The 18,340-nt window shown below is 42.6% G+C and overlaps 2 protein-coding genes across 2 annotated transcripts in view; one reads left to right on the forward strand and one right to left on the reverse strand.

The window, feature by feature from the left end:
* Positions 1-18,340, reverse strand: part of sh3gl2a (SH3 domain containing GRB2 like 2a, endophilin A1) — a gene marked incomplete in the record, with an annotated part of 696,881 nt that overhangs the window by 438,532 nt on the left and 240,009 nt on the right.
* LOC129855626 (uncharacterized) overlaps positions 2,136-18,340 on the forward strand; it is a 99,564-nt gene continuing 83,359 nt past the window's right edge. The window contains exon 1 of the mRNA XM_055923495.1: positions 2,136-2,875. Coding sequence (XP_055779470.1) covers positions 2,873-2,875 — 3 coding nt within the window. The 5' untranslated portion in view covers positions 2,136-2,872. The remainder of the gene's footprint in view (positions 2,876-18,340) is intronic.

Raw genomic sequence — 18,340 nt, forward strand, 5'->3', positions numbered from 1 at the left:
TAGAATGGCCTTGTAGAGGCTGTGATAGCTGACTGCCATCCCCGGGAGAGGGCCTCCAACTCTGGGTTCAATAGCTCATCATCAATAACCCCTCTGGGTAATTAGTGAGAGAGGTAGGGTCCTGTCATGGGGACAGATAAACCTATACTCAGTGCAGAGAGACGATGTGTGTGTGTGTGTGTGTGTGTGTGTGTGTGTGTGTGTGTGTGTGTGTGTGTGTGTGTGTGTGTGTGTGTGTGTGTGTGTGTGTGTGTGTGTGTGTGTGTGTGTGTGTGTGTGACGCACATTTAGTTTTGTGCTTTTTTTCAGTAAATGAAGGAGCTTTATAATATATTTTTAATCCAGATGTCAAACTATAGAAGGGCTGAGCTTGGACATTCTCCTTACCACTTGCTGAGTAACTTTAATTAGTTGAACTGCCTGTGTTTATAAGCGTAATCAAATTAGACATCCGTGCTTGACAATATGCTAATGGCAGACGAGGTGGCGACTTCACACCAACATGGATGTCTCCAGCATCATTAGTGTAGCCGTTTAATATGTCACAACACTAATCAGCCCTATCATTAACAGTTTGTTTGACATGACGAATAAATTGGGGGAAGAAAAATCACTTTCAAAGCCATATAACATTATTGAGGCCCTTTGAAGCTATCAAAGAGACCCATATCATTATATTATCCCCCCCCCCCCCCCCCCCCCGAGTTGTAGCACTTCTATTTTCTGGACAATCCTTAAAAGGCTTGTGTTGTTGCTCACGGAGCTATGTAATATCTTGTTTAATTAGCTGGATTTAAGCTCTATCTCCCTAACAAACAGGCATATGGTCTTTATCCTCCCATGGCCTTGGCCCAACCAATGAATATGCATATCCTGGGACCGGAGTTAGCTTGTTACCCCCAGAATGAATTCAGCACAAGTCTAATCCCTGATCTATTATTTACCCCTTGACCAAACATGTGAGTGGGGCTTCTTCTTCCAGACGCTCGACTTGATAGAAATGACTGCCTTGGGATTCCACTCACTAGGTCCAAAAGTAGAGACTGAGAAGCCAGTCACTGACTGCTCTCTCTCTCTATCTCTCTCCCCCCTCCTCTCTCCCCTTCCTCTCTTGACTCTTGAGATGCCTCAGTCAAATGTTGAGCAGCAAACCCCTGGTAAAAACAAGTCCACAGTGAAACATTAATGAGAGACAGCATACTTCAGATGATCAGGCAGAGGGACACAATTTAGGAAACATGTGGGAAACATGGGGGAAACATCAGTGTCCTCAAGCATTCCTTCCTTCCTCCTTCTGTACTGGAGCAACTTGATGCACTAGTTTGAATTCTGAAGCATCTCACTCATCTCAAAGCCCTTGTGGGGTGGGGTGGGGTGGGGTGGGGTGGGGTGGGGTGTGTGTGTGTGTGTGTGTGTGTGTGTGTGTGTGTGTGTGTGTGTGCACGCTTTACTATAGTCCTCACAAGAGTAGTAAACCAACTAAAATTCAGAGAAGTGAGGACATTTTTCCGGTCCTCACTAAAATAATATTTTAGGCTTAGGGGTTAAGGTTGGGGGTAAGTGGTTAGGTTTGGAGTTAGAGTTGGGGTAAAGGTTAGGGAAAATAAGATTTAGAATCGGAAACAATTGTTGGTCCCCAAAAAGTCCTCAGAAGTATAGTAAGACATAGCTGTGTGTGTGTGCGTGTGCGTGCGTGCGGTTGAGCGAAATCTGAGTTTGCTCACCATAATGTGAACTGAAAAATATTATGTGGGTACTGGGTACAGTATATGTAAACATTGAAAAGAAGTTAAGTCAACTTTGGAGTATAATTAGCATCACATTGAAAGCTGGATAGGGCCTATACAAAATATCTGATAACATTTTTCGATGTAATAATTATTGTTTTATGAATTTGGAACCTTTAATGTTTCAAATATTTAGTTCATTTAATTGAGAATAAATGTTCTCATTATGAAATATTTTGATAATACCTGATTTAGCCTACTAACAACCATTTCCCATAAACAAACAGAACAACAGGTTACATTAGGCTATTTAACGGGATCCTGTCTCTTACGGGAAATAAAAGTACAAGTGTTTCGTAAATTATAAAAGGCTAAGCACCTCTCCATGATTTTTCATGTCCGCAGGGTAGGGGTTTAGTCGAGTTGGCGCATTGTCACACACAGATGTGCCTCTTTACCCTGACACAACACCGTGACGGACTCAAACTCAAGACCCACAGTCACTCAGGTTACATTCACAAGGCGTATAACAGCCCCGAGAGTCCTGTCAGATTGTGTACCGCTCGAGCCCAACTTCCAGAAGCCACTTTCCTAATTCTCCAACCAAGCCTTATCGTCCGCAACGTGTCCGCGGAGCATACAGCTGATCTAGCAGAATAAATATCGGAGAGAGCCCGGGTCGGGACTAGGGAAAGCTGTCTTCTCCTCACAAGCATAGGTTTATTCGCCTTTTTTTCCCGAAGACGCTGTCAGCGATTTCCCTCGGCATCTCCTGGTTCACATTTTGGAAAGGGGACAGTCGTGCCTCTGCCTGCATTAATATCCTGAGACCGACGGTGTGTTCCAAAGCAACGTATTCTGTTCTGCTCTGACAAGGAACGTATTTTCTCAGTGAACCAGACAGTGTTAATTTCTTAGGATCAAAACCTGAAACGAAGACGCGTCTCCGTTTTCAATCAAATGTCATACAACTGTTATTGCGCACGAGTCAATACTTTTCTTGCGGGGACGACGCCGACTTTTTAATTACTTCAGACTGTAATATATCAGGGGAGAAGTCCCCCACTTGAGGGCGAAATCAGACATTCGAGGACGGCAAGTTCGAGAGCGCCAGGACCCGGGTCTTCCATATACAACATGCAGACATGGTAAATATGATTTTGAAAGTGTTTACCCATTCAAATGAAGCCCTGCATCAGGTATGGAGCTGGATCACAAACATGGATATAAGTTTTTCTAACCGGCGTCTGGCCTGTATGGCCTATTATTGCCCCAAGAAAGTTGTAAATAATTCATGCACACAAATAATTCATGCATTCATGATATTTTGTTTACTCTTTCCACATACTTTACAAATATGATATTTTGTTTTGGATATAGGCAATATTTAGAATAGGCTTTTATAGACTGTTATTATAATAAAACTTCTATTTAGCCTACCTTATGTGAACTTTATTCAATCAACATGTTGGTGGCCCATATAAAACTCCCTCACTGCAACGCACATTATTATAACATTATTATAACTTATAATAAATGAGAAGGAATATTATTTTAGGCTTTGCAATTTTGTTGTTTTTGTGTTTCTTGAGCTTGAAAATGGAGCTGTGTGATTTTACTCCAGGTGCCCATTAGACAGACAGTTTAGCACAGTCAGACAGACAGTTTAACCATACTGAAACTTTTTACAAAATGTCCCGAACATATAGCTTAACCTGCATTTTTCCCCCCTCAAATTTATGAACGTACACGGCCAGTGATAATTGTCACGATGTCACTTTCAGATCTTGTTGATTGTTAGAGTGTGCATAACGATGATACAGGGACCATTTTTCAGTGTCAACTACACACTCCAGTCTTTGGCCTACACAATGTAGCCTACCTTTGATTAAACCAATGATGATAGAATACACAACAAAACAAAATGCTATTTTAAAGATGACACCATGTAAAGCAATGTAAAACATCATCAATAGTACATTTCTGTGTATATTTACACACTGCTATATCAAAAACGTATCATAACAAAAAATGTTCCCACTATATTGCAGTCTCAATTTTAACCCTTTCCAAACAGAACTTTATAATTTTGTAAACATTTCCAGATGATGAATATATTCATGTGTTACATATTTAACATGCACGTAGTACTAATGGGTTGAAATACTTGAACAACTTTTGAAGTGACTTTGAAGTGATTAATGTGTGATACAGTGATACTCGTAGCTCTTGGCTTGGTTTCATTTGGTTTCCTAGAGTGTACCAGGAAATTGTGCAGCTTCCTAAAAACAAACAAACACATAGCCTTCAGTTGTGAATTTGATGTTATTATAAGATGTTTTCAGTTTTATTAAATACAGTAGTTTTGAGGTGTTTTTATGTCATGACAAAAAATATTGTGTGTATTAGAAAAACTATTTTTGTAACAGCTGGTTGAGTACATGTATACAATCTAAATGACATTGTATTGTTGAAGACTTAACATTTTACAATGTATTAGTGTACAGTGTTAATACATTCTCTCTGTCATGCATTCCTGTAGCCTACGTGTGTGTCTATGTCTATGTCTATGTGGCCCTGCTTCCACCTCCCCTAAAAGTCGAGCAATCGGAGTTGAGCAGAGCAGAACACAGAGGCATTTCATGCCAGAGTAACACATTTCTACATGGACATTTCTGAAGGGTAGAGGAGTCGGGAGAGAGGTAGAGAGAAAAAGATCACAGGCCCCTTCTACACCACAGAAAAGAGCCTGTTCCCTCCTTCACTTTGACTGCTCCACTCAGTTTATGGGTTCAGCGCTTTACATAATGTTTAGTCCTAATCTGGGGAGCCTGTCAGTGATGTTTCAGGGCTGCAGTCAGAGAATGACAATTTGCATTCCAGGAGTATTATTTGATTACTTTTATCTGCTGCTGCTACTAGCCTGGGCCCTTTCGCATGCATTTCATCTTGCCTGCCATGTCGCAAGTCGACACACTGTCGTTCCTCTCTCTCTCGCTTTTTCTCAGTCGAGGTTCAGACAAGGAAAGGACAGGGGAAGTAAAGTAGAGGAAGGGAGAGAAGGAGAACTAAAAAGGGAAGGAGATGAGGGGGGAAGAGAGAAAGAAAATAACACAAAAGTAGAAGATTGGAAAAGACAGTAAAAGTGATCGAACGAAGAGTGAAGGGAGGGGAGAAGAAAATGAAGAAGCAGGAGCACTTCTTCCATGTAGCAGACAGAGAAACTCAGGGCCAGAGTTGTCAGACAGCAGCGGCGGTGGGCTGGGATTCCTCTGGGCCTTGACTGAGGAGTTGGAGAGGGGAGATGCTGGTTAGTCTTGAAGAGGGGAGCTGCTGGTTAGCCGGTTCAATAATCTCATGGACAGGTAGGGCCAGGCTGGACCCCCTGAGAGCCACTGTTAATGAAGAGCAGGGCTGCTTTGTGCTCTCCTGCTCTGACCCCGTGCCGCCTGTCCCCACCGCCTGGATCATTTGATCTCTCCCTCTATTCTTTTCTCTCCTCTTTAAGGAGTTTTTATGGTATTTTTTTCCCTCTCTCCCTCCTTGTTCTCTCTTCATTGAGACTGGAAGGGTGTTAAGTGATGAGGTTGAACTGATTAAAAATATGGCAGTGTTTTCTCTCTCATTTGAGTGTCTTTTGTGATGAGAAGAGATTGTGTGTGTGTGTGTGCGCGCGCGCGTGTGTGTGTGAACCGACTCCTCATGTCTCCATGTACACTTTTTGCAGTCACCAAGATACTTTTGTCAACAAGGGCCAGAAGACAGATAGAGGGAGGGAGGGAAAGAAAGAGAGGCAGGGAAAGAAAGTGAAGTGTGTCACCCAGACAGGTATCTACTGCTTCTGCCCGTTCTGCTCAAACAACCCAGAAACACATCAACAACCCAGAAACATGTCAACAATGCTCTTGTTTACTCAGTGGAGGGGTGGAACACCATGCCACACACATACACACTTTTGTATTGCTCTCCTTGTGTGGACCAAATAATTGATTCCTATCCAAAATCCTATTTTCCCTAATCCTAAATCTAGGGTGTGAATCTCCCAGTCAGACACCCCAGGGAGTCTGTCTATAGGTGTCTGTTATGGGCAGGATTGAGTGGAAGCTGCTTCAGGCTTTGTGTCTTCATTACTTTATTACTTGCCTGATGTCTCATTTTGCTCTATCTTTCCACATGAAGGTTCAGTACGTCTTAAGCAATGTTTTTGTTGTAATTTGGCTCCTCCCCAGCTTTTGTAGAACCACAACATTTCAGATTGACAACCTCCCTTCAAATCAAATTGAATCAAATGGTATTTGTCACATGCGCCCAATACAACAGGTGTCGACTTTACCGTGAAATGCCCTTTCCTTAACCTAACCTTAACCCTAAACCTAACTCTAAAGCTATACCTACTGTAACCCTAACCTTAATTCTAACCCTAACCCAAATTGTAACCCTAAACCTAACCCCTAAGCCTAAAATAGCATTTTGTCTTGTGGGGACAGGTAAAATATCCCCCATGTCTGAATTTTCGTGTTTTACTATCGTTGTGAGGACTTCTGGTGCCCACAAGGATAGTTAAACAAAAAACACACAGCCTGATATCTCCCTGCTCCTCTCCACTCGTCCACTCTTCTAATAAAGCCTTGGTGTTAGCGATAGTGTGTCTTGGCAATGACAGAAAAGGTCATATTTTGAGAGAAAGGGGTTCTAAACGTCTTGGTGGCTGGAGACAAAAGCCTTTGAAAAGGACACTGAAACCGAAGCTGCAGGCGTTAGGACTAAACAAAGACACTGTGAAATCTTAAAACAAATTAGATCTCAGGCAGTAACTTAATAAAAAGCACAGTGGGAGATGTACTTGATTTAAAACAATATACATTTGGTAGACATTAATTACATTTTTACCCCAGAGCGGAGGGAAAGAAATCAATTACACACACTTGCATAGACTTTCTCCAATTCCCTCTTAAGACATTCAACCACTTGGACACACTTTTCCACCCCAGGTTTCAAATTAATAAGTGAAATTATAGTTTTTACATGAAGATTTAAGATGTGTTTTGTCTTGTAGGCGTAATTGTCCTCTAGTTAATATCTCCGTGAAGAGTTTTAAAATGACAATACCGTCGATGTGTTACAGAGTAAGATTCAATCAGTGGACTACAACTGAATCAGATCACAAGCCGAGTCTTAAGACTAGAAGCTGGGTGAAATGTTCGAGCTGTAAAATGACACTTGTGTGTGTGTACAGTTAAGTATTTCTCCAAAAATGCAATGAAGTATACACATACAGGACTAGTCACTTTCTTAAAGTGAGGTTAGTCTAGACGTTGTATATATCCCAACTTAATAATACATTAATACGTTTCAAATTGTAGAGTAACGCTAAGTAATCAAAGGAGAACTCAACTAACTGTTCTGTTTTACAGTAAAGGTTTGGACTGTTTCTTTAAACATGCACAGGGCGTGTGCATTACACTCCCACAAACTCTTTATTTGTTCAAGAGGAGAAATGATAGCACCCATTCAGACCAACTGCGGTGCTGCTGAGAAATACACGACTGCGCGGTATATATATATTTTTTTTACCGTGTCACGGAACACACAGTCACCATTCCTTTACTATTCGGCCGTAATTTTGCGCTGGGCCTAATTGATTTTGCACAGAACTAATTATGGGCCGCCAGTGTAAAATAAACACTTCAATGTCACCGGGTTGGCTAGGGAATGATCGGTAGGGAAATTGCAGTTCAGCTGTAATCCATACGTTCTTTAAGGGGGAGAGGAAGTAATTCATGTCGATGCTATAGAAATGGGGAGAGTAGAGAGCGAAAGCGATGGGAGCAGAGAGAGAGAGAGAGAGAGACATGGCTGTCCGTGTAACCAACAGGAGTCTCAGTGTAACTGAATGACTCAACTGGGAGGTATAAGGTTATGTGGTATAATTTATATTTTATAGCTCTCTCGGACTCACTAGCCTACTCCCGGAGTAAGTTGTTCGACGTCGTGCCATGTGGAAAGAGCCGGGAGATTCGGTGGAGAAATGATGGGAACTCCAGAACCCCGTCTGCCTTTCTTACGCTCTCCCACTCTCACTACATTTTTTCTCTCTTTTTCTCAGTATTCCTCCCTTTTTCTGTAAGCCCACCACTGTAAAAAGTATACATTACTTAACATTTTACGCCAACAAGGTAATTCATATTTTTAAGTTGAAACAACTAACACTTTTTACATTGCATCTCACTGAACCGTTTTGTTGTGTGGGTGTGAGAGCCATTGGCCCACCTTCTAGTGCCTTGAGTGTCTTGGAGTAGACCCCCTTAGGCCACATGGAGTGATTTGATTAAAAGAGAATAATTTGCCCTAAAGGTGTCTTTCCTGCCTTCCTCTCCTCCAAAAACGACAGTGGAAGAAATCAGATATGACAAGATAAGTGGTGTCCCATGAATAATTCCTGAGGAACTGAAAAGTAGCATGTTGACTTTGGAATTATTTGCTTGAGTGTCTAACCCAGTCAGGGACAATGTTATTTTCACCTGAATCGACTTTTAACGATTCTCTCTCTCTCTCTCTCTCTCTCTCTCTCTCTCTCTCTCTCTCTCTCTTCTCTCTTCTCTCTTCTCTCTTCTCTCTTCTCTCTTCTCTCTTCTCTCTCTTCTCTTCTCTTCTCCCTCTCTCTCTCTCTCTCTCTCTCCCTCCCTCTCTCTCTCTCTCTCTCTCTCTCTCTTCCTTTCTTCTTCTTTACCCCCACAAAACGTTCACTTTTGAACATGTCTCTAAGCACTCATCATCATTATGCCACTTACAACCATGAGTTCCATCTGTCCTATGGAACCAGTTTAAAGAGTAACAGTATCAGATGGGTTGTGTCTAAGTTAGGGCCTGTGGTTTGAACACAGATGATCTGGTTGCTGGTATTAGTGTTAGTAGCTGGTATTAGTGTTAGTAGCAGTGGTAGCGGCCCACGTGTGAATCTCCCAGTCAGACACCCCAGGGAGTCCGTCTATAGGTGTCTGTTATGGGCAGGATTGAGTGGAAGCTGCTTCAGGCTTTGTGTCTTCATTACTTTATTACTTGCCTGATGTCTCATTTTGCTCTATCTTTCCACATGAAGGTTCAGTACGTCTTAAGCAATGTTTTTGTTGTAATTTGGCTCCTCCCCAGCTTTTGTAGAACCACAACATTTCAGATTGACAACCTCCCTTCAAATCAAATGGTATTTGTCACATGCGCTGAATACAACAGGTGTAGACTTTACAGTGAAATGCTTACTTACGAGACCTTTCCCAATAATGCAGTTAAAAAGTAAGAAATATTAGCTAAATTAAAAAAAGGAAATATTAACACAATAAAATAACAATAACGAGGCTATATACAAGGAGTGCCGGTACCGAGTCATTGTGCAGGGGAACGAAGTAGTTGGAGTAATTGAGATAATATGTTTCAGTCAAGCTATATCTGCTTGAATATGGAATGATAATGATTTAGTACGATGCTGATCTAGTATGATGCTGATCTAGTACCATGCTGATCTAGGACGATGCAGATCTAGGACGATGCAGATCTAGGACGATGCAGATCTAGTACAATGCAGATCTAGTACCATGCTGATCTAGTACCATGCTGATCTAGTACCATGCTGATCTAGTATGATGCAGATCTAGTATGATGCAGATCTAGAATGATGCAGATCTAGTATGATGCAGATCTAGTACCATGCTGATCTAGTACCATGCTGATCTAGTATGATGCAGATCTAGTACGATGCAGATCTAGTACCATGCTGATCTAGTACGATGCAGATCTAGTACGATGCAGATCTAGGACAATGCTGATCTAGTACCATGCTGATCTAGTACGATGCAGATCTAGGACGATGCCTTTCTGTTTTGTGTCTTATTCTGTCTCTGTGACTCAGAGCTGCTTGAATCTTTAGTGTATCTCACAGGAAATGATCGGGTATATTTATATTATATTTCCACTCACAGTTGCTTTCAAACAGATCTCTACATTTGTGAATGACGTAATTATGAGGTATGCAATGAATTACGCCGCGCACATAATTGTTTATATCTCTCGCACATTAATTTGGCCCCTCAAAAAGGCTGTGAGAGTGGTGAAAAGCTATTTTTTATTAGCTCCAGTTCAAGCCTTACAGCTGTACAGGGAATTGAATTCGCGTTGGGACAGTACTGTAACATACGGCAGTAACTCAATAAGACTGATTGGATGAAATTCAATTGAAAGCTTCCTGCTGGGATGAGGTCCGGTGACAACACTGACAAATATACCCTGTATGTCTCTATAATTACGCCTCTATGATTAAATATATGCACTATGTCTTATGTTGTATGACTATATACTTACAATTTAGTATCGTGAGGGGTAGGGAGGGGAAAACTGAACATTTGCTGTTATTGGCAGAGAGGTTTGGAACTCCCTTTATTATTGGTCTATTCACTAATTAACACATGGTGACGTAACCACAGGAGACCAAAACTCGATCCCACCAAAACAGTCTTCTCAAACAGTTCTAACGTTATCATCATTTTCAAAATTGTACAGTATTATTCCAAAAATATATACACTGAGTGTATAAAACATTATGAACACCTGCTCTTTCCATGACATAGACTGACCAGGTGAATCCAGGTGAAAGCTGAGTGAATTCAGTGAGTGAATGGGCAAGACAAAATATTGAATTGCCTATGAACGAGGGGGTGGTATGGTAGTAGGTGCCAGGCACACTGGTTTGAGTGTGTCAAGAACTGCAACGCTGCTGTGTTTTTCACACTCAACAGTTTCCGGTGTGTGTCAATAATGGTCCACTACTCAAAGGACATCCAGCCAACTTGACACAACTGTGGGAAGCATTGGAGTCAACATGGGCTAGCATCCCTGTGGAACGATTTCAACACCGTGTAGAGTCCATGCACCGAAGAATTGAGGCTGTTCTGAGGGCAAAAAGGGGTACAACTTAATATTCAGGTGTTCCTAATGTTTTGTTCACTCGGTGTATATACTTATATTTACAATTCAATATATTTGCCATATATGCCTATACATTTACAATGCTATGTATTCAATAGCCTATATCCACATTTTCATGGCAGATATCCTCAGGCGATCAGGAAAATATACAGTCCCTTCAGAAAGTGTTCATTGTCCTTTGACTTATTCTTATTTTGTTGTGTTACAGCCTGAATTCAAAATGAATTTTTTTCTCATCCAACTTCACACAGTGAAGGCTCCTCAGAGGAGGAAGTGGAGGACCATTCTCCTCAGTAAATTTCATAAAAATGTAAATGTTAAACATAAAAAAGTTATCCTTTTTAGATAAAACTATACTAAATATAATCACGTCACCAAACAATTGATTAAAACACACTATTTTACAAAGAAGGTCTACACTAGCCTCAACAGCCCTTTGTAGGGTAGCACCATGGTATAGCCGGAGCACAGCTAGTTTCCATCCTACTCTGGGTACATTGACTTCAATACAAACCAAGGAGGCTCATAGTTCTCAGCCCCTTCCATAGACTTACACAGTAATTATGACAACTTCCGGAGGACGTCCTCTAGCCTATCAGAGCTCTTGCAGCATGAACTGACATGTTGTCCGCCCAGTCAAAGGATCAGAGAATTAATCTAGTTCTGAAAGCATAAGCTACAGCTAGCTAGCACTGCAGTGTATAAAATGTAGTGAGTAGTTTACTCAAAGAGAGAGAAAGACAATAGTTGAACAGTTTTGATCAAATACATTTATTCCAAAATGAAGGAGACGCAAGAGAGAAATGGAGACATTTTGTCATTTTGTTTTCACTTACTCAGATAGCAAATGCAGCTAGCTAGTTTAGCCTACCTAAACACCCTGCTCAAACAGAGGGATGCTATGTTAGCTAGCTGGCTATGACTATCCAACACAACACTGGAACTCTACCAAGTCAAGATACGTTTTTGGTATTACTAATTTATTGCCACCGGGGCCTGCCGGTGTAACCGCTTACTGACTGTACAGCACACTAACGTTACTGTATGTTTGTACGGGTTTACTAACGTGTTAGTTATATTAGCTCTGCTGACTATGACGTTACTTTAGCTAATATGGTGACAACGATGTAGGCTGTGTGTAGCGGTGTGGCTTGGGAAGTTTTTTTTCGCCTGGTCACATAAAACTGATATGTTGTGCATTGAAGTCCACAAGTGAAGGGACAAGGTGAGAGAAGGAGAGTGCATAGAAAGAATACAGTGTGGCTGCTATGAAAGTGGACTGTGTTTACGGGTGATCAGGGGTGTATTCATTCTGCCGATTCTGTTGAAAAACATTTCTTAAACGGAAGCAAATGGAACAAAACATACCTGAATTTGTCCAATAGAAACTCTCATTTGCAACTGTTGGAGTAATGATTACACCCTAGATCAGCTAGATGCAGGCAAGAGTGTGCAAGGCGGTATTGAATGTCACTGTCTGTCCCTGTCTGTCGCCTCAAATTTGTCTCTCGACCTGTGTGCACCTACGTTGTGAACTTTTATTCATAGGCTAGGTTGTAGCAACCTCATGATGGGTATAGGGAAAATTAGCCTAAACCTATCGATGTTACATTGAACTGAGTGAATTGAATATGAATGAGAGTCATCCAATATGCTGTAATAGAAAAAAGGCCATTCTCTGACCGCCACTGATACTCCATAATGACAAAGTTAAAAACATGTTTTAGAAATGTTAGCAAATGTATTGAAAATTAAATACATAAATATCTCATTTACATAAATATTCACACCCCTGAGTTAATACGTTGTAGAAGCACCTTTGGCAGAGATTACAGATACAGAGCTTTTCTGGGTATGTCTCTAAGAGCTTTCCACACCTGGATTGTACAATATTTATCCACTATTATTTTCTAAATTCTTCAAGCTCTGCCAAGTTGATTGTTGATCATTGCTAAACAACCGAATTCAGGTCTTGCCACAGATTTACAAGTAGATTTAAGTCAAAACTGTAACTCGGCCACTGTCGTCTTGGTAAACAACTCCAGTGTAGATTTGGCCTTGTGTTTTAGGTTATTGTCCTGCTGAAAGGTGAATTCTTCTCCCAGTGTCTGGTGGAAAGCAGACTGAACCAGGTTTTCGTCTAGGATTTTGCCTGTGCTTAGCTCCATTCCTTCTTTTCACTCTGTGAATTAGGTTAGTATTGTGGAGTAACTACAATGTTGTTGATCCATCCTCAGTTTTCTCCTATCACAGCCATTAAACTCTGTTGCTCTTTTAAAGTCACCATTGGCCTCATGGTGAAATCCCAGAGCGGTTTCCTTCCTCTCCAACTGAGTTAGGAAGGACTCCTTTCTTACTAGTCAGTGTAATTAATAACTTTTCCATGGTCAATGTCTGCTTTTTTATTTTTACCCATCTAGCATCTTTGCAAGGCATTGGAAAACCTCCCTGGTCTTTGTGGTTGAATCTTTGTTTGAAATTCATTGCTCGACTGAGGGGCCTTACAGATAATTGTATGTGTGGGGTACAGAGATGAGGTAGTCATTCAGAAATCATGTTAAACACTATTATTGCACACAGCGTGAGTCCATGCAACTTATCATGGGACTTGTTAATCACAATTTTACTCCTGAACTGATTTAGGCTTGCCATAACAAAAGGGTTGAATACGTATTGATTCAAGATATTTCAGCTTTTCATTTTTAATACATTTGTAAATATTTTCGAAAACATAATTCCAATTTGATATTATGGGGTATTGTGTAGGCAAGTAACAACACATCTCAATTTAATACATTTTAAATTCAGGCTGTAACACAACAAAATGTGGAAAAAGTCAAGGGGTGTGAATACTTTCTGAAGGCACTGTACGCCATCCCCATATGCAGTTGGAATTGATGACCGAATATGTAACAGTCCTTTGTACTGTAACTTTACAATACATCACCATGAACCTGGCTGACACGTTTGAAGTCGGACCCCGTGATTATTTGCCGCTGAGGTAATAATTATCATTGTCATAATCATAGTAATTAAGCCGTCTAAGAGTGATTAGATTTCTGTCTGAATGTCTGTGTTGTGATCCCACTCTCCCATCTTTCCTGTTTTGGGACGATATTTAGGGTGGTATTGGGTAACGTCAGTTGCGAGGACAGGATATGAGAGTGTGTTTTGAGGAACAAGGCTGCTTGGGGATAGTGCTGACAGGTAGTGTGTACTGCCCGGGAGGGGGACAGTGGCTCTTTAGAGGCAGCAGCAGACACAAGAGGAGCGCCTTCATCTCAGACGACTCCTTTCATGGGACTTTGCATTCCACCAAGGCAGAGTCAGGGAGAGGCACAAGACGAGACATGCGTCCCCCTACTCCCCCCTCCCCCCATTTCCAACCCCTGTGCTTCCCCTCTCCCTGTGACCTTAACATTTATCAAAAAAACCCATGCTGGAGTTCCTCTCAGCATCTGTGCCCTGCTGGAGCGAGAAAGAGACCCACGTGCATTAAGACACACACATGCACGCACACACACACACCGTCCCAAGCTGTTTTAAATATGTGACTCTGCGGAGGGAGGGCTGTCCTTGCTGATCCCCCTCGGGGGTCTGAGGATTACTACAACCCCCCACTTCACCTCTCTCTCTCTATCTCTCTCTCTCGTTTCTTTATTGTACCTCCTGTCACTTCATCCTATTCATTTAACCTTTCATTAGTGTCGGCAGACAGCCTCTGTGTCTAGTGGATGGTGTAGGAACAATGCCAAAAAAGCCCCACTGTTAGTTATTAGATTCTTTCGTCCCCCGTTTACCCCGGCAACCCAATATTAAGGAAAGAGAGAGATACAGAGATAGAATGTAAATAAGAAAGAGAAGGAGAGAAAGTGGGGAAAGAGAGGGGGTGGAGATAGAGAGGGGGAAAGCGAGGGAGAGAAAGTGAGGAAAGAGAGGGGGTGGAGAGAGAAAGATAGTGAAGGCAAAAGCGAGGGAGAGAAAGTGGGGAAAGAGAGGGGGGTGGAGAGAGAGAGGGGGAAAGCGAGGGAGAGAAAGTGGGGAAAGAGAGGGGGGTGGAGAGAGAGAGATAGTGAAGGCGAAAGCGAGGGAGAGAAGGGGAAGAGGGGGTTGCGTGGTTATGGCACCAGCCCATCTCCCCGGGTGCAGCATGCAGCAGGCCCCTTCTGGACTTGTCAAGGACATGTGCCACATGTTGATAGCACACAGGACCCAGCGAGAGAGAGGGAGAAGTACAGAGGGGGGAGAGAAGGACAGAAAGAGAGAGGGGGAAGAGACAGAGAGAGAGTGGGGACACAAAGAGAGAGAAGGGTTTGAAGAGAGAGGAACACAAATGGATAGAGAGAGAGAGAGAGAGAGAGAGGGAGGACAGCAGGCAGGGTTGGCTGGGTCTGGCTGCTGCCGCGGCTCTGGAGGAGTTTACTGAAAACACAAACAGTTAGTGCTGGAATTCTGTTTTTAATGGGCAGAGGAGGGGACAGGACAGAAGGACCAGGGCTCCCTGCTGCTCTCCTCCCTGCTTCTCTCTCTCTCTTTCTCTCACTCGTTCTTTCTTCCTTTCTGTCTCTCTCTGTTTCTCACTCATTCTAACTTTTTCTGTCTTTAGTTCCCCTCTCGCTCTCTCTTTCCTCCTCTCTCTTTCACCCTCTTTCTCTCTCTCTATCTTGCCCCCTTTCCCTCTCTCTGTGTCTTCCCTTCCTCCTCCTGTATTCTGCCACTTTGAAACAGTCCTTTTTCATGGTGCGTAGCCTCGTCATAGGACAACTTTATGAAAAGCAGCAAACTTCAATACCCTGTCTGAGGTGCCTAAAATCTATAGAGCTTTCTGTAACAGGGCCCAAGGCCTTGACCTGGTGTATTTAGGAAAGACATACTATACATTATGGATATGGGAAGATGATACATTCCAGACTTAAGATAAAGAAAACCACATTTCCAATATATTTGGATTAATTATGAGTTTGAGTCTACATTTCATTCACTACAAGTTACAGGGGTGTCAGGTAGCCTAGTGGTCAGAGCATTGTGCCAGTAACCCAAAGGTTGCTAGATCGAATCCCTGAGCTGACAAGGTAAAAATCTGTCATTTTGGCCCTGAACAAGATAGGTAGGCACTGGGCACTGTTCCTAGGCCGTCATTGTAAATAAGAATTTGTTCTTAACTAACTTGCCTAGTTAAATAAAAAAATATATGTTTCTTTTAAACCATTCCCCCTGGCATATGAATTCCAACTTACGAATCACATGATGATAATGTCTTTGTAGAGAAGCCTGGTAGTGTTTCCTGTTGACATTACACCGGCATCCTTGATAAGGAGTCTAACTAAACTTGATGTGTCTCTGTGTATAGCTCAGTCAGTACACAGACAGCCTCCTGCTCCATCTATACATTAGGATCACACCACCCAGCCTGTAGTAGGGAGCCATCGGTCACTCCCAGAGGGAGCAGTGAATCGCTCGCCTGTCACAGGAGATTTGGCTGGCACACACACATGCACATACATATGCACGGACACACACAAGAAAACGTGTGCACATGCACAAGAAAATGTGCACACACACACCTAAAGACAGGGAGGGGGCAACATATTTCGACTCTGACCAGAGTCTATCACACAGGGGTCCTGATGAAGTCCATCTCTCACTCCTGTCACCCCTCTCCACCCCATCCCTCCTTCCCTCCTTCCCTTCCTCTGTGGCCACCACTCACTCCGAGACTTTAATCCACATCCTGTCCCTTACTTAAAGCCCTGGCCAGCAGGACTTTCTCCTCTCCTCTGTCATCCTCCTTTCCTTTTGCCCAGAATCTGTCTGTCCACCCCTCTGCCCTCTCACCACTCTCCTCTTCTCTAACTCTTCTTTCTTTCTCTCTCTCTCTCTCTCTCTCTCTCTCGCTCGCTTTCTCTCTCTCTCTAGCTTTCTCTCTCTCTCTCGCGCTCGCTTTCTCTTTCTTTCTCTCTCTCTCTCTCTCTCTCCCTCGCTTTCTCTTTCTCTCTCTCTCTCTGGGGCAGTAATTGATAGTGATGCTGCTGTGTCCAGTGCTGTAGCCTACTAAGCATTCTGGTCAGCACTATGCTAGAGGTGTGTGTCCGCATGCTTGTGTGTGTGTCTGCGCGTGTTGAAAATGTAAGGGCCATTTTTTTTGCGCAGAACCCCAGTCTCAGCTGTGGTATGTGTCCTCGACTAAGGAATGCATACAATGGTATTTGTTGTTCATTAGTTTAGTCGTCCTTGCATGTAAAGAATTTCCCAAATCAAGAAGTATTTGAAAATAACTAACTATTATTGTTATCTAGAAAGTCCTGAATGATTTTAAGAGCTATAATTTAGCCTCCCCAGTTTGCAGAAGCAGTCTGGGTCAGATACTGTACATGAGCATTTGAATATTTGTTTTAATTCTGCAATAGACTGTACTGTGTGTCTGTGGCTTATCATGTCTAATTTAATGGTCTATAAAAATTCAGTACATCTATAAACATCTATAAACGATCCAGTGTAAACATATATAAACCGTCTACAAACATCTATAAACACATCTATAGCTATATTCCATGTTTATCCTGAATAACCCATGCAGTACGGTATATTTAGGTTCTCTCTCGTGTCTCCCTACCCCAGCATCAGGTAACCGTGGCAGTCGCTGAGTGTCGGCGTGTGTGAAGTCTAATTGCTACAGGAAGAGGAGGGGAGCGTCTCTTATCTGCTGCGGGGACTAAGCCCCTCCCCCGTCCACACAGGCCTGGTATTTATTACCCCCTAAGTAATCACTTTGCTCTCCCTCTTTTGATAGACCGTTATTGCTCTAACTAGTCGGGGTCCCTATAGGAATTTGCAGGCCCTCCAGTTTTATTAGACAAAGGCCCTCATTATTCAGAGGCCGCATTAAGACCACCATTAGATCCACTCTGGCCCCCAGTCCACTGAGTCACCCACCGTATCCCGTTGCAAGACACTTCATACCGTACGCTGGGCACAGAATGCACACAAGTAGGCAGCCACACACACATACACATATGTACACTCAGTTGGTAGAGCATGGCGCTTGCAACGCCAGGGTTGTGGGTTCAATTCCCACGGGGGACCAGTATGAAAATGTATGCGCTCACTACTGTAAGTCGCTAAATGACTAAAATGTCAATGTAAAATATAGTCCAGTCACTACAAACAGAAGTTAAGATGTAACTACTGTCCATGGCCTACAGTGACATCAAAATGACTGTTGTCGGGTAAAGAAGATGAGTTTTAGTGACTCAGATGTGGTTTGTTATTTTCTTTTGGCTTCTTCATTCTGTTTGTTTCCCCACTCGGAGGCGGTTAGGCTTCATCATTGTGGCTTTCTCTCTCTCTGCACTCATTCCTTCGACTCTCCCTCATTCTTATGGCAGCAGCCAATGAGCACTCTTCCCCGGGGATACGAAAATAAAAAAATAATCACACTCGTGGTAGAGAGAGAGAGAGTAAGCGTCCTCCGTTCCTCCTCCACCTTCACTCCCCTCTCCCTCATTTCCTGTGCCCTCTTTTTAATTTCTTTGTAGCCACCTGTGTGCGTTCAATATGGCCGCCTTTCTTCGCCACAGCTAATCGATGGGCTCTTATTGGGTTTGACTGTTTGGTCCAATATCTCATGGCCTCATCGC

The sequence above is a fragment of the Salvelinus fontinalis genome, chromosome 5 (assembly GCF_029448725.1).
Source record: "Salvelinus fontinalis isolate EN_2023a chromosome 5, ASM2944872v1, whole genome shotgun sequence".
Classification (NCBI taxonomy): Eukaryota; Metazoa; Chordata; class Actinopteri; order Salmoniformes; family Salmonidae; genus Salvelinus; species Salvelinus fontinalis.